Raw genomic sequence first — 16,681 nt, forward strand, 5'->3', positions numbered from 1 at the left:
GTGTGGGAGCCCCTTCCAGATAATGTTAATGGCAGCAACAAGGACAGGGCCCAGGCAGTCACCCTGCTTGCCCTGCCCCAAGGATAGCCCTGGCCTTGGTTAAAGTTGATGCTGATGTAACTTCCAGCCTGTGTTAAACTTGAGCCCTAGTCAGAAGAGAGGACTGACATCAGAATGTGTTGTGTTTCTCAGTTCACATTATAATATTTGTAGATATAGAAAGAAAAGTCTGCACTGATTTCAAGGTAGAATTGTTCTTACAAATATGCCACGGGTAGTGGAGATGAGTCACGGATGGACTGTTCTCTCCTTATAATTCTGTTGCCTCTAGGCAGCATATTAGTGTCAATGCATGCATGATCTAAGGTTCCTTTGGTTTGGTATGCACTCTCCTTTAGACCTAGTTCCTGGCATATCACCTTGGTTGAAAAAGCATCATGGGCATAGCATCAGGTTCTCTTCTGAACTGTCAGAAGGACAGCGGTTGGGGGGGTGGCAGGAATCCTTGTTACTTTATTCCCCTTTGTAACACAGAAGTCCTTTCTGCAATTTAGGAGGCAGGGAACATAAGAAACGTGTGTAGTTGGCTATGGAATGACAGTGTTCTGTGACCACTCTTGCTTTCTGCTCCTGTTTTAAGATCTGATTTGTTAAATCATATTTATATCTTATCCTTTCATCCAAGGAACTCATATCAGCAATACTTGTGAGGCAGGAAGAATTAAGAGAGGCAGTGGCTTTTCCAAGGCTATCCAGTGAGTTTCATTACTAAAGACCATTGCACACATTATGTGCCCTCGTGGTCGTCTGCAGGAAATGGTGATAGGGTGGGGGCAAAGTATATACAATGAGGCCCTGAGCAGAGATTTGAACCAGGATTACCCCTGTCCACACACAGCACTCTAGCCACTACACCAAACCAACTTTTCCAGGAGCACCAAAGAAACCTGGAAACTTGGTACCAGAAGCTCTTCTTGACATCATTGATGCTAGCAAGTTTGCTTATGAATCTTTGTCAAACACCATGTATATGGGGGGTGCTCTGGTAGTGTATCAGCAAAGGGCTGCTGCCAGGAGTCAGTGGGCTGCTAAATTTTATTATTAGACAGCATTCTTCCTGGGACAAATCAATCATCAGCTTTGACACTGGTAGCAATAAAACATCTAGTTATTTTCACTTAATAGATTCCTTTTTGTCAAGGCAAAGATTGAGAAAGGTGTTGTCTTAAAACTGAAGGCTGTATTAGAAATGTATCTTATATCATGACTCTTCTAATCAATATATATCACTGCCCAGAGCCTTTGGATGGATAGGGCGGTATAGAAGTGTAATAAATAAATAATAATAATAAATTGGCCCAGTTTCCATATGGAAGGCAACAGTCAATGGCTAAGTGAGACATTTCTTCTTCTGTCATTCAATCTGTGAATTCTGCATTGCTGAAAGAGACATGTGTGCGTGTGTGTATTCGTTCAAAAGACTGCATACTTCCCAGCACACTTTCTCCGGGTTTTAGAACTGCATAGTATTGGAAACTAAGTTTCTGCTCTTTAGCCCTTGTGAGGATGTGAAACTTAATCAGTTCCGTATGCAGATGCTTGTTGTTTGAGCAACAAAGCAAAGAGACTTGTACTCTAGAATATTTGGGACTCCCTGATTTGAAGGAGCTTCTAAACTGGTGTGTGTGTGTGTGTGTGTGTGTGTGTGTGTGTGTGTTTCACTTGTGCTTTTGCATGGCATCAGGGCAATCTACCTGTTACACTGCAGCTGAATGTGATAGGGCCCTTTCTTAGTTGGTCATTTGTGTTGGAGAAAGGAGAGGGCTGCCAGCCACTTAACCTCTGAACTCCCCTTCCCAACTGTCATAACACTCTCCACCCCCCACTAGTGTTTTGAAAACATGTCTAATTCACAAACACCCATCTGGATCCCCATGGAAGAAAAGCAGGGAGGGAGTTAAAGGGGGAAAACAGCTGGCCTTTGAACAAATCTGTGAGAAATGTAAGAGCTTTATTCAAACCAGGAAATTATGACATGGTGCCGGGAAAATCAATATGATTGGAAGGTATGGAATACAGTTTTACTCCAAGTTCTTCTAAAAATGGGCATTTATCCTAACATACATCTTGATGTATCATGCACAGTATAAATATCTGAGACATGCACATTGTGCTTGAGTTTGATGAAAGTGGAAGGAAAATAACTTTCACGTTATGGCATCTGAATACATCTCTATGAAGCTAAGTAATCCGCTGCTGCTTCTAGTGGCTGAAAGATGTATCCAAAGGCTAGGTATCCCTTTTTCTTGTTCTTACAGAAATGGGGGTGCTCTATTCCATGTGGCAAGCTGAAGTGTGTAGCTCTAGAGGTTCCTCTGAGAGTTGCATGCACACACATCGCAGGTACAACTGAGCATGTTAAATGTCATGAGCACATCTCTGTCAATTGACTGTAAAGATCAAAGAGGAATAATGAGAAATTCTGGGAGGAAACACTTATTTGAACCCTTACCCCTCTTGTTATTAAAGCAGGTCTGCTCAATTTAGGCTCTCCAGCTGTTTTTGGATTACAACTCCCATAATCTCGAGCCACAGTGGCCAATAGCCAGGGATTATGGGAGTTGTAGGCCAACATCTGCAGGGCTGAAATTGAGCAGCCCTGCATTAAAGCCTTTTTACAGTGGAAAGTAAAATGGGTTTGTGGTTTAAAGCCTCTTGTCAAAGCACTTTTCTAATTCAGCGTGTTACCCACTTTGTATGTGAAATTCCACAAAGAAAATAAGCGAGTTGCCTTTGACTCCATTCCTGCAGAACAATTAATACAACATGACATTTTAAGCCCATCAGTTTTCCCACTGGTCTGTGTTTTTTCTTCTTCCTTTCATGTATCAGTGGCACTAATTATACCAGTGGTTTTCAAACAGTGTTTAGGAAAATGCTGGAATTACTCAGAAGCTTATCAGGGATTTGTCAGTAAGAAGAGCAATGATGGTGAGTTGTCCTCTGCAAACATTAGTTCCCTGTGGAGGACCAACACATGAAGGAAGGCATCAACAACACACCACACTCTCCTTTGCACCAATAAACTCCCTGCCTGTTTGTTCCTCCGACTTTACCATGTTCAGTGTTTGTCTGCAGAGGACAGGTGCTGAATATGGGGATAATACATTTGCCCACTACAGACAAGTGCTGAATGAATGCAAGGGTTGTTTGTCACCCCCTCCATATGTTTTGGTCCTCCAGTGGAGAACTGGCATCTGAAGAGGGCTAGTTTGTCCACCATTACTGATCGTTCCTTGCACTGAACAACTGTTGCTTGTTTTCTAATTCTTGCTTCTTAATTCACATAAAGGAACAGGGAGGTCTAACAGGCCTCCCCAGCATGCTATATGATTTGGATGTGACCGTAGAACATTGCCCTGTCCTCAAAACTGTCTGCAGTGCACAGGAGTTCCATGGCAGATGAGTCATGATAGATTAGTCAATGTACAAGAGGCTCTAAAAAGGTGACAGATGGGAAAGGCAACCCCTCCCCAGCCCCATACCTTCTGTGACAGCCTCTTTAGCTACGGTTTTTAGAAGCTTATGGAAAACATGGTTTGGTTAAAATGGGTGGGGTGGGTGTAGAGAAGACACATCAAAAGTTGCACAGAAACTGATTTATTGGCTCAAAGCATTAAAAGTTTGACTTTTTATCAGGGGCAACTGGACATTCTGGTCATTCTTGTAGAGTGCTAAATCAGTTGCCCCAAGGAAGAATCAACAGTCTTGAAAAACATGGGGGGAAAACCCAACCTCTGGGGAAAAAAACCAACCTCTTGTACCTTTTGTGACCTCCTCTGTATACTCCTGCATTTGATGCCCCTCATCTTCCTCTGTCTACAATGGAGAAGAGTCAGTAGCTGACATCCTGACTAACAAAGCATGTGTGTAAGGGGACATGCTGGGAGCCCGCGCATAGCTCCTTCAGTCCTCTGTGCACACTGTTGTGCCAGAGAGAGAAGACTTCTGAGCGCTGCTTGAGTTCTGTGGGATCAGGCACATGTCACTGAACCCTGGCAATATGCATCCAGTCTTCCAGAGTGCAAGCAGCACTTGGAAGTCTTAGCTCTCGGGAGCAGCAGTGTGTGTGGAAGAAGAATGAGGGAGTTGTGTGGGGGCTCCTGGCACACCCCTGCAGAGCCTCCTTGTGCTCACCGTTCATTAGTCAGGATGTCAGCCTCTGGATGGAGCTTGTGGATTTCATTAAGGGTCCTGCCTGCTTTCTCCCCTTTAATCTGAACATAACAACAGCATAAAATTGGGAGGAGGGAGGACGGGTCATTTCACTGCATATTATCCTACTCTGAAAAATGGTAGTGCAATCTTTTCCTTTCACTTTGCATGATTTGCTTCAAGATGCATTGGATTGAATACGACACTAACTCTTGGTGTGTTGCTTTTATTTCTAGAAACCTCAGATTCCACAGGGATAAACCCTGAGAAGGAGAAATGTGTTCTAAATGACAGGGGTAAATAAAAAGTGTCCAGTATTGTTGGCTGATTTGGTATTGGCTAGTCAGGTTAAGAAGAAGAAACAAGATATAATGTTGCAACTTAGTTTCATAGCATTATTATAAAGGTGTCTGCGGTGGACAGAGCATTAATTTTCTGTGTTTGCAACTGACCTGTTCATAGATTTTAAAAGAACAATATGTACCTGTAATCAAGGAGGTGTTTTAAATGCTAATTTACAACATCAGATAATCAGTTTGAAGAGAAAAATAGTATTGAAATTGAATACATTAGTATTTTTTTAAAAAATTCTAAATACATAGTTTCCGCTATTAAAATCTATGGATGTAAACATTTTGAAATGTTTTAAGGATTGTGGTATTTATTTATTTAACATATTTATATACCACCCACTACTGAAGCCTCTAGGTCAGGGATTCTCAACGTTGGGTCCCCAGATGTTATTGGACTTCAACTCCCATAATCCCCAACCCAAGGCCACTGGGGCTGGGGGCTATGGGAGTTGAAGTCCAGTAACATCTGGGGACGCAACATTGAGAATCCCTGCTCTAGGTGGTTTGCAGCAATAAAGGTAGACTCAGAGAGGCCCTGGCAGAGGCAGGGAGCCAAGTGTCCCACCCTTCTGTGCAAGCCCCACTGGAATGAACAGAGGCCGTGCAAGAACATGCTGGCCCACTCATTTCAATGGGCTTAGGACAGGAGAGGTTTGCAGTGCTGTAGGCCATGTCCCTAGCCTCCATGTCACATGCCCTAGGGGGACGTCTGGTGCTAGGGCTCTCTGTCTGTTAAGCCACATACATACATGTTTGTGATATGTTGGTGTCTGGCTTCATGTGGCAACTATCTCTTAGCTCAAAGTCCACAACCATGATCACTTTGATTGATTGATTTGATTTGATTTGATTTGATTTGTATACCGCCCCTCCAAAATGGCTCAGGGCTGTTACAGATGTTTGGTTTATTTTGTGGAGTTTCTGAGTTTTCAGATATGTCTGTGTGTTCATTTGTCGCCAAATGAATGTATGAACAAGGCTCTTAGCCCAGAAGAAAGGAGGAGCTCTATGTTCATTCTCTGCAGAGCAGTGTCTATAACGAGACTGTCACAGGGCTGCTCTCTGGAGGTTGTAGACGAGGCTCATGTGACCTCACTTCTAGCCTTAGCCAGACTGCTAGGGGAAATGAGAGAGCTGCTTATACTGTCATTGGAGAGAAGCTCTGTATAACCACATGGCATTGGGGTAGGCATAGCTTGATTGGTTGCCTGGAGATTGTTTTTATTCACCACAGCTGTTCAGACAAGTGGCTAATTACAAGCTAGATTTATTTTATAGACTTGGATTTGAAAAATCTAAAGAAATGCTCCATTTTCTGTTGCGTTTTAATAAAAGCGAATTAAAGGATGCACAAGTTACAGGAATTAATGCATTCAATATTGTAACAATAATTATTATAATGCAAAATAATTGTTATAGAAGTGGTGATTATATCTTATAGTGCATTAAGCACAAAATAAACATAATTATTCCAATTACATTTGAATCAGTGTGGTGGTGCAAATAACAAGAGGAACAGCTGATGAACCATTAATTTGAACACTAAACTTTAATTCTTCACTGCTGTGTTAATAATGTGGGGTGATCTTTTTCTTTTTCCCCTCTAGGCTCTACATTCTTCCTTGCTTGTTTCGGTGTTGCTGCAGGATTAGCATTCTTCATGTATTGCTGTAACCCAGGTAAAAGAAACTGAGTTACTTTCTGAAGGAATATCCTTAGCAAATGGGCTTAGTGACTTTCATTTTATTCAGTTTATCTGAACAATTTGTTATGGGGCAGCTAACAGATAAAGTTGTTGTTGTTATTATTATTACAAGAAGTTCTTAATGAGCCTTCTGGAGGTTGGAAACTGACTAAAAACTTATTGCAGACATGCATGCCACCAATGGTTAAGAACCCCAGATGTCTCATAAGACCCTCAGATATCACCAATGGTTGGGACCCTCAGATGTCTTTGGGGGTTAATAATGAGACGTAATTCCATAACATTTATAATGACTAGTTCTGTGGTGACCTTAGCTGCATCAGATGAACTAGATCTCTGAAAGCCATCACTAGTTGATGATATGCATATGCATATATATATTTTCTTAGGGCAAAAAGGTTGATTGCCACATTGAGGGAAATTTGTATGTGATGCGTATTGTTTCCCATGTGGTGTTTAAGGGCAATTGGTCCTAATTTCTACCAATTGTATCCCAATGGATGACTGATTGGATTATTCTTCATGGGGTATTTATAGTTGTTTTCTGCTATAAAATACATTTATGTTATTGTTTATCGGGATGTGCACGGAACCGGTTCAGAGGCCCTTTATGGGCCTCTGAACTAGTTCAAAGGCAGTGGGGATCTCTCTTTAAGAGCGGAGCAGGGTGCACTTAACCCTCCCGCCGCTTTCCCCTCACTGGCGTCTGTATTTTGCAAAGCCGATCAGGGCGGCAGCGTAGTTCCCTGCCGCCCCGTTGCCATCGTCTTCCGGATATGACTGGAAGTCACCAACGCGCCTGCACACAGCCGTGCCGGGGCGCACAGGCTCATCAGTGACTTCCGGTCATATCTGGAAGACGAGGGCAATGGGGCGGCAGGGAGCTACGCTGCTGCCCCGATTGGCTTTGCAAAACACGGATGCCGGCGGGGGAAATGCGGCGGGAAGGGAAAGTGCACCCTCTCCCGCTCGTAAAGAGAGACCCCCACTGCCTTCAAGCCTTCCTCACCACGGTTCCGTGCACATCCCTAATTGTTTAGGGTAATTTGGTTTAAAGTGTGGTTAAATTGAGATATTACTTATTGAGCCCTTTCTCATGATTCAGTGCGAGGGCTTGAGAGCAGGTGGCGGGAAAGGCAGCGGAAGCTCGCCTTCCCTACAGATGATTTGGATGGTGGGCCTGGGTGCGTGAATGATGCATCCAGACAGTTCGCGGCTACCACGGGCAGTGCAGAAGTGCAGGGGTCGAGACACTTCATCCTGGCCCCCCAAAATCCCACAATGCACCACACAAGTGCATGGTGCATTGTGGGGATTTCCCCAGTGATGAGCGGGTGCCCATCAGTGCTTCAGTGCCAGGTCAGGTAAACAGGGTTAAGAGAGCGCTTGCTCCATTAACCTTGTTTAAGAGCCTGGCTTCTTAGCTGGGTTTGCCGCTGAGGCACCTCAGGAAGCCAGTTGGCTCCTGGCAGTTCCCATGGGCAGCTAAGCCCAGGCGTAGCTACCCTAGCCCCGGTCTTGGCTGCTCGTGAGAACAGCGTCATTGAGTCATTGTCATAAGTACAAATTTTCCGTCTTTTTAAAAATAAGATGCTGTGGTGTGTATTTTTAATACACCATTTAATGGTGTGTATTTTATCATTATATATTTTCATAAATTGTGTATCAATTTAATTATAAGTATCATTTTTAATATCCTGTGACCCCCTGAGTATTTTGACATTTTACTAAGGTGATTCCTTATTTATCTGTTGCTAGTCTTAGGAATTGCCTTTCTTCGCTCTTTGTGTGTGTTGGGCAATGTTAAAAGTGAACCATTTATCTGTTCATACCTTGGAGGTAAAGATATGAGTCAGTATTCACCAGAATCATTTTGCGATGCTATGCCTTACAATTTTATTGTCAGAGCTTCACAGCCTTTTTGAATTTGTAGGCAATAGTTTCGTAGACTGAAGTAGAGAGCATATTTTAATAAATAATCCATCTCTCTTAAAGCTGGGTTAAGAATTCTTCTTTACAAATTACAGTGCCTTCTGTTTTACCAAGTATTGAACAGAGCGACTTTCATCAGGCAAAAGTTTGGCAAGATATTTTTAGAATATGTTTTAAAAGGCAATAATAATCAAATATCTGGCTCACTTGTTCTCTTTCTATCCCCTCCCTCTTTTTGTTTCATTTTAGGGTCAAAAGTCTTAGGAGGAGCCAAGAAAGTGTTGGGATTTTCCCCAATCATCATAGGAAGGCACATTAGCAATATTTGTCTGTTATACCTGGAAGATACATCAAGGAAACAATAAGAACAAACTGACTTTGTAGCCCAGTGCCTAATATCCCTGCCAATGGAGGGGCTGCATTGCAGAAAGATATGCTCTTTTCTTATACCAAAGATATACCTAAGTGGCTTTTAACAGTGTATATTTACAGTGTATATTTACTGCGTTTTTGAAAGGTCAACTACATATGCCTTTCACTTGTTGGTGTGGTTCATTTTATTTTTATAAGCTTATTTTAAACTATTTATCACTTGGATAAAAATTGTTTTTTTTAACAGAAGCCTTTTAATGCACACCCAAAGTTGTTTTGAAGTCTTAAAAGATGCCAAAGTGTATTTGTATCAATTGATTCTGGGCTAGAGGGACACACAAAATGATCCCCATTCTAAAGTGGGTAGTGTTATTGTCAAACCTTGAGTTTCATGTGTAAGTCCTCCTGATCAACTTTGCTTGGTGGAGAATGGACAGAGAGAAGGAATCCACTTTTGCAAGTATAAAATTCTATATGGCTAGTGGGAATAGTCACAGAAGACATTCTGATTAGTCCTCATGATAGATTCAGCCAGTCCAATAGCATAGTGGTGGATCCTCTGTGTAAATAGCAAACTCTCTTGGTTTTAGATGAGAGATTTTTTAAAAGATGTTAATTTATGTGCAACACTTGAAACAAATGAACCCAAAGCCTTATTAAGCCAGGAGTGTATATTTTGTACTTTTGGATTTCAGGAGGACTATCTGTTCTTTCTGTCCTTTGTACAGTGCAAGAGCTCAGAGTGACATGCAGCAATTCAGGCAAAAACTATCTTTTTTTGTTTTGTTTTGTTTTGTTTTTGTTTACCAGCCCAACTGTGGAAGATTTCCTGTCATCTCTTCTACCAGGTTCCCAGGACACAATTTCATTATGTGGGAAGGAATTTTACAAGGTCCAAAGGGCTGGATTACTCATTACACATTGCGGGGGAAAGTAGTTTGTTATAAAATACACCACTTGTACTTTGTGATACTTATAGCAAAGTTACTAAAATGACCCACAGGTCCACCCACCCGCCCCCTGTTTAAGCAGATGAATTTGTGCCTTTAACATTCATGCATGCCTTTACTACATAGGCCCATTTAATTGTTCAGCAAAATAGTCACTCTCCTAAAACTAGTGAGTTGGCCAGTGACAGAGATGCTCCTAAAATATAATAACTTGTCATCTAAAACTCTGTGTATGTGTGTGGGTGTCTTGCAAATATTTCCTCACCATTTGTAACTGAAACCCTGCAAAATCCCTCCTCTCTGAGTAGCGTCTAAGGATGTTTTGTTGCATTCGTCATTTGAAGAGTGGAGGGAACTCAGGAAGGATCATGAGAAGCTCTTTGGGCATATGCTTTTTATGTTGGTTTTTCGAAAATAATTCAGAACATTATATGAAGTTACAACAAACAATTCTACCTGCTTAGGGTCAAACTTTCATTAATTGTATTGCCTTAACTTTTAAAAAGCGTGCAGGAGGGTTGATCCAGACTATGACACAGGAAGAAGTGGGGGTTGGGGAGAATTGACTCTTCCCTCTCCCCCAGGTAAAGCTTCTGTTTTCCCCAGGATGGAAGGTTCTATGGGCCTAAGTAGCAGCTTCAGAGACCTGATCTGGGGAGTGGGATTATGGTGCAGAGGGGTGGGGCAGGGTCCTTCTTCCCTCTGTGTTGCAATCCTGATATGTATCTGATGCCCTGTTTTTTGAAATTTCATTTCATTTAATATCTCCCCCATCCCCAGTGTTGACTGTAATCTGGATTGCCCTGGTGTGAATGCACTATATGTGTGTGTATGTATATGTATATATACATAAGTTTCATTTTTTATTTTTGTCAGAAAAGCTAAAGTTGGATGCATGTAATAGAGATCACATGGTGGTAGTGTGGAAGTTCATGAAATTCTTTATTTGCCTGCACTGGTGATGGTGATTCATTTTGAGATATTTACACAGTTATGTTATTTGAGTAGGCATTTAACTTTTATTATACTGATGGCCTCTTTTAAAGGACCTAAAAGGGCTGATCTAAAATACCACATTCAGCAAAAACTTCAGCATGTGTTTCCTAGAATCACCACTAGATGGAGAGAGAGCACCATAACCTAAGTATGAGTCACTCCCCCCCCCCATGAATGTTATTAAACACTTTTTCTTTTTCTAAATACAAGATAAAATATAGCCAAAGAGAGAAAAAATACCATTAAAAATATAGAGCTTAATATTTTAAAAAATCAATTCATCTGCACAGGTTTTTTGTGCATTTTTCAGAAAATGAGCATAGCAAATCTAGATGTGAGGTCAGCCTCACTAGTCCTATCTTGTCTGTTGAGAGCATGGATTCTAATTTGACATGCTTCTTTTGTCTAATTTACAAACTAGAATTTGCAGTGTGTAGAAAGGAGGAGACTAGAGATAGTTGCACAGAGACACACATCATTTAAAGTGAAACGTTGGATGAATTATTGTTGACGATTTGATGTTCTCTGTGAAAGAGTTCATAGATATGCTGACATTCATTATGATAAATATGCTCCATGAAGATTAACCTTATAAAGTAAGCATTACAATCTCCCAGCTGAGCTGTGTCTAATTATCAGGATCTTCCATTTAAAACAAGGGGTCTTGCTTCTTAAATAAGGTGTTTGAGATCAAGGCATCAGCCACTTTTTTTGCCCAACCATGAGGTTGCTTAGTCATTACTGGTTCAGTCCCAATTAATCTTAAATGTACTCATCAGCAATCCGGGATAGGAGTACCTCATTTCTAGTCTATTGAGTAATGGCATTGTCCATGCCTTTTGAAAGTAGGAGATTTCTTTAGAATAGGAGTGGTGTTTACTTGTGTTTCAGGGCTTCTTCTAATGGCAGTTGTGACAGGGCAGTGTGTACCTAAGAATTCTCAGAAATCTTGAGCAGCTTCAAAGCTGCTCCTAAGATCAAAGTTAAGGGCAAATAAGTCAGGTTTGAAATGTAAGCTATTACTCCAGTTGGGTCTGAAAATACCTTTAAACTGTCACACTGGCCATGCAACCAATATATCAACCATTGCAAAGAAAATAGTTCATTTTATCACGCTAGAAACATGTACACTCTAAAAAAGAGAAACCAGATCTCCACCCCGCCCTTTTGTGGACAGCATATATAAGAGGTAATAGTAGGTGAAGTGGCGCAGCAGGGAAATGCTTGACTAACAAGCAGAAGGTTGCTGGTTCGAATCCCCTCTGCTACTATATCGGGCAGCAGCGATATAGGAAGATGCTGAAAGGCATCATCTCATATTGCGTGGGAGGAGGCAATGGTAAACCCCTCCTGTATTCTACCCAAGAAAACCACAGGGCTCTGTGGGGTCAAAATCGACTTGACGGCACACTTTACCTTTAGTAGGTGAAGTGAAGAAGTTTATTTCATTATTTTGAATTGCTACGCAAGGGGAAGAGAATGAAGTCCCCTTCCCTTCCAGAGCATTCAGATTGGATGTTGCATTATACATGTCATTGCTGAATGTCAGGGTTTGTGTGGTGAGCTTTGCTTCACCTTATCTCTGTGGAATACTTGCTGCTGCTATGGTACCTGTTTGTGTGAGATGACACCCAGCCATGACACCCCACCAGACGAGGGTGGCTTAGACCTGGCCCAAACCATTGGGTGCTGCTTCTTCACACTAGTGGTTAGTCCAATCAGACATGCATGTTGTTCAGGATCCTGGCAGTAAACGCAGTACAAAAATAACCTGTGTCTAAGCCTAGAATGGTACATTTGGAGCAGAAGGCCCAAGTCCAGGTTTCTGCTCCGCTCTGAAGTTTGTTGGATCTTAGTCCCTCATTCTGTTTCTCAGGGCTGTGATGAGCTTGAATTCCATCTTCCTAAAGGAGAAAAGAGCATTCAGAAGTCTAGGTACTTTGCCTTTGGCTTGGCTTGTTCTGCGCCTCCAAGACCATGAAAACTAACAGACAAGTGACTGAAAATTAACTGCATTTATTCTCACCCAAATCTTGACAGCCTTTAGCAAACAGCAGTAAGAGACAATTTCAGAGTTCAGGCACCAAGTTCTTGGCATTGATTAGAAATTTGGCTGTCTGAAAATCAAAAGCTAGCTAACTTCACACCTTTCTCCCCTTCCTGGCTTCCTCACTTCTCTCTTTTCTGTGGTTCCTTGAAGGTGTTGTTCCTTTAAGATGTCTGTCCTTTGTTTCCTCATCTTTCTCCTTTGTATCCTGTCTTAGAGTCACCCACTCAACTTTGTCCCCCTGTTTGTCTCAATAATCATTAGTCATAGTAAAGCACTTTGTAGACTGGAAAGAGCTCCAGAAATTACTCATAGTAATGTCATCTAAATACTTGTGCTCACACTGTTCTAAGTTGAGCTCACCTGTAGTCTCTGCTGGATTTTTCTTTAGATTTGCTCCATGTGTTGAGACCTAGACAACTCTACTATTGGTGGTCAGGACAGCAGTTGTTCCTCCTGGTGGACATAATACTACCTGGCATGCTGTAGAGAAATAGGTGGGCGTCCTGTGGCTGCAGCATAGTTGTCTGGGCTACCTCTAAAAAGTAACTGACTGACAGAGAACTAGGAAAAGCATACTTCTAGGCATGCAAAACATGCCTGACAGGTTCCAGAGCATAATGCAGGTAGTTCTGAGCCAACCATGTGATTGTCTAAGGAATCGCCGGTGGTCTTGCACTTTTGAGCACAAGTGCAGATACTTAGTTGTGCACCCACACCCTGGGAGTGCTACTTCCGTTGCTCCCAGTGTAAGTAGAGCTTGCGGAGTGTGGGTTTGCTACTTTAAGTATTTGCGCTCTTGCACACCAGCATTCCTTAGATGCCTGCAGCAGTGTGGGCAGCTCAGAAACACCTGTGTTACTCTGCAGAACATGGTTTTTTAAAAATGTCACAACATAAAAGAGGCTGAAAATGCTCATAGACTCCTTCCAGATCTTTTCCACTCCCCATAAAGAAATTCTCAGAAACTCTACTAGGAGACAGCAGTGACGACTAAAGAGACCCACATGTGTTATATATAATAGTTAGAAGTACCTTTTAATGTTGAAAAGAACGTACTTTGAGAACAAATGCTCCTCAGTTACTCTTCTATTGTTTGCAGGCTACACAAGTGTTCTGTTTTTCCATGTTTAGGTCAAGCTGTGTTAAAAAATGTGGAATGCATGACTGATGTTGTTTTGTCATAATTATGCATGAATGTTGATCTTTGAAGCTGCCTTACCTGATTCCATCCATTTATATAAGGACATGCCCTCCCAAGAACATAACACTGACATGTAAACCCCAGCCCCAAAAAGACACATGCCTTCATATTAGCATTAGATGATAGTAATGATTTACTACAGTGTTTTCCAGCCTTGGGTCCAGAGATGTTGGACTACAGTTCCCATCATCCCTGGCCACAGTGGCCTTCAACCATTGTGGCTGGTGATAATGGGATTTGTAGTCCAACAACGTGGGGACCCAAGGTTGGGAAACCTTGATTTACTGTATTCATATATAGAATAATAAAGCACTCCTATGCACTTGCTGGAGTCTTGTATTTCAGTGTAGTCCCTCATTTTTTCAGCATCAGGAAGGGTACAGAAGTGTGTAGGTGTGGTCAGAAAGTAAGGGATAAGAACCATTTTGCCACCCAGTGAAATATAACTCAGGCTGCAGTCCTAATCACCATTAAACACAGCGGGGCTGCATCCCAAGTACTGCACAGAAATGACACAAGTGTGGTTGTCTGTACTTCACAACACACAACTTTTGTGGATCATGTATTTCTGGTCAAATGACACTTCCACTGACTTTTATGTATACATATAGATAAAAAGGGGAAAGGAGCTTAACCAACCTATTTGCTTATCCTATTTTCCCTGGTGGAGGTATGTACTGTATGTGACATATTTTGAACACTAGCAATGCACTATTTTAAATGCTAAGTATTTTATTAAAACAACTCAACTGCCTCTAATTGTTGCAGAACTAGACTTTTTTTTTTAAAAAAAATTGATCAATTGTAAAGGGATACGATTGAACACTTCTAACCAGATCCTTTAGAGGACAGCCAAGAGCTATAGCAGACTAATTCACATAACCAAATTGGTGCAGTGAGAGTGTGGGTTGAAAAAAATCTAAGAAACCTTCTTTATGTGCTGGAGTGATGGTGTGTCATTCCTTCAGTATCTGACTGGTGTGTATACCTCCACATATGCTTACCATGCTGCCATAAAACTGCTCAAAGTGGACTGAAGGAGGTATGGTAAATGTGGGTTGAGAAGCTGGGTGCTCATTGAAGCAACAGATATGTGAGAGTCTCTATTGTTGGCCTTAATGTTTTCAGACCAGGCCTGGAGCACTTTAAAGATTTGTTCAAGCCACTTTCTCCATTCACAGTATTGGTTGTGTGTGCTGACTTTGAGATGGCCATGTAAACAGATTATTTTGCTGGATGGATGCCCAAAGGGAATGATGCTTAAAGGGCAGATTACAGAACAAATGTGTACCAACTCAATTTAAATAAGCACACAGCATTGATGTAACGAGTAAGGTAATATATTTCCTTTCTTCTTTGTGACTGAGAAGTGTACTACAGGTGGAGATAAATGTAATATAAAGGTGTGTCAAAGCCAATTCTCCAGCTCTCTGAAAGCCAACCCCCGCCCCCGACACACACACACACACACACTTTTAACAAAAATGACAGTTATGCATTTATTTATTTATTTATTATTTATTCGATTTCTATACCACCCTTCCAAAAATGGCTCAAGGCAGTTTACACAGAGAAATAACAAATAAATAAGATGGATCCCTGTCCCCAAAGGGCTCACAATCTAAAAAGAAACATAAGATAGACACCAGCAACAGTCACTGGAAGTACTGTGCTGGGAGTGGGTAGGGCCAGTTACTCTCCCCCTGCTAAATAAAGGGAATCGCCATGTTAAAAGGTGCCTCTTTGCCAAGTTAGCAGGGGCTGATTTGCATAACAGCAAATCAGCTGCTAGCACAGATACTTAAGTGCAAAACTGCTTGGAGAATGGGAATGTTCTTGATAACCTCAGTGGGGGGTGGGGGGCAACCAATCAATACTGTGCATAGCCAACTTCTTTTTGAAACTTGCAGAACCATCTTTTTCCCCCTCAGAACTTGGTCATGGGGAAGGTTGAACACATTTTGAAGAAAAAGTTGGAGGGAACATTTGCACTGCAGTCTCATTGCTCTAAAATGTTAAGTGTATCTTCACCCTCAGATTCTGTCACACTCAGGAAGCCGCTGTGCTATCTGCAGCATTTGACTTGATTTGGGACTCAGGTTCCACCTGCAGTAAATCTCAGGGCTTTGTCTAATTTTAAAAAAGTTAGATGTAAATATCACATAATATGGCTTTTTGTTTATGTTTCGGTCTCTGTGTATAGGTTGTGTGTACCAATATCAATATCCAAAACAATTACAGCATTTGACACTTTGAGACGTTATAATTCCTGAAAATGTATGACATTGTTAAATACATGGCCAGTATGATTGAGAAATATAAACCCTATCGAGCTTTGCTGAAAATGTAACATTTGCTATAAAATACCCATGTCTCCTTTTAAACAACATGTATTGTATAATCTTGTATGGCCTTAAGAAAAGTTGTCTAAATACACAATAAAGTTTGTCAGTTCAGGCTGAAATGTCTCTTCGTTGGAAAAAGCTCTCTAGCAAGTAGAAAGTTTGTGCCCACTCATGTTGTATCATTAGCACTGAGTTAAAGCAAATAGAGAGTAGGCTCTGTGGAGAAGGACTCTATTTTGATGCAAATATATGTGAACTCATAAAAGTGATAAGTACAAATATCATAGGTTACCTCCTAAGTAAAACCCAGGCTCTACAAGCTTGGCCCTATGAGGAGTGTTGTGCTTCAGGTGATCTCTTGGGTCCAAAGAAAATAACCCGTGATATGATTCTGTTTGGGACAGCAGATGACTATGGATAATGGCTTATTTCCTAATGATAGAAACCTTGATGTGTAGAAAGGAATGATCAGTGGAGTCCCCACAGACAAGTGCTCTGTATATACCAGTTCTGCCACAGAAACAGTGGGGGCAGAGCATAGAGTAAAAGGCCCAAGAACCTT

The 16,681-nt window shown here is 41.5% G+C and overlaps 1 protein-coding gene across 8 annotated transcripts in view; it reads left to right on the top strand.

The window, feature by feature from the left end:
* The window catches only part of CARD19 (caspase recruitment domain family member 19), a 63,527-nt gene extending 47,089 nt beyond the window's left edge, over positions 1-16,438 (top strand). For 7 of the 8 annotated variants that reach the window (XM_053301885.1, XM_053301887.1, XM_053301886.1 and 4 more), the window contains 3 exons: positions 4,452-4,511; positions 6,176-6,247; positions 8,455-16,438. In XM_053301885.1, the coding sequence (XP_053157860.1) occupies positions 4,452-4,511; positions 6,176-6,247; positions 8,455-8,570 (248 nt within the window). In that variant the 3' untranslated portion in view covers positions 8,571-16,438. The remainder of the gene's footprint in view (positions 1-4,451; positions 4,512-6,175; positions 6,248-8,454) is intronic. The other variant, XM_053301893.1, reaches the window with a different exon arrangement.
* The last annotated feature ends 243 nt before the right edge of the window (positions 16,439-16,681 follow it).

Source organism: Hemicordylus capensis, chromosome 2 (assembly GCF_027244095.1).
Source record: "Hemicordylus capensis ecotype Gifberg chromosome 2, rHemCap1.1.pri, whole genome shotgun sequence".
Classification (NCBI taxonomy): Eukaryota; Metazoa; Chordata; class Lepidosauria; order Squamata; family Cordylidae; genus Hemicordylus; species Hemicordylus capensis.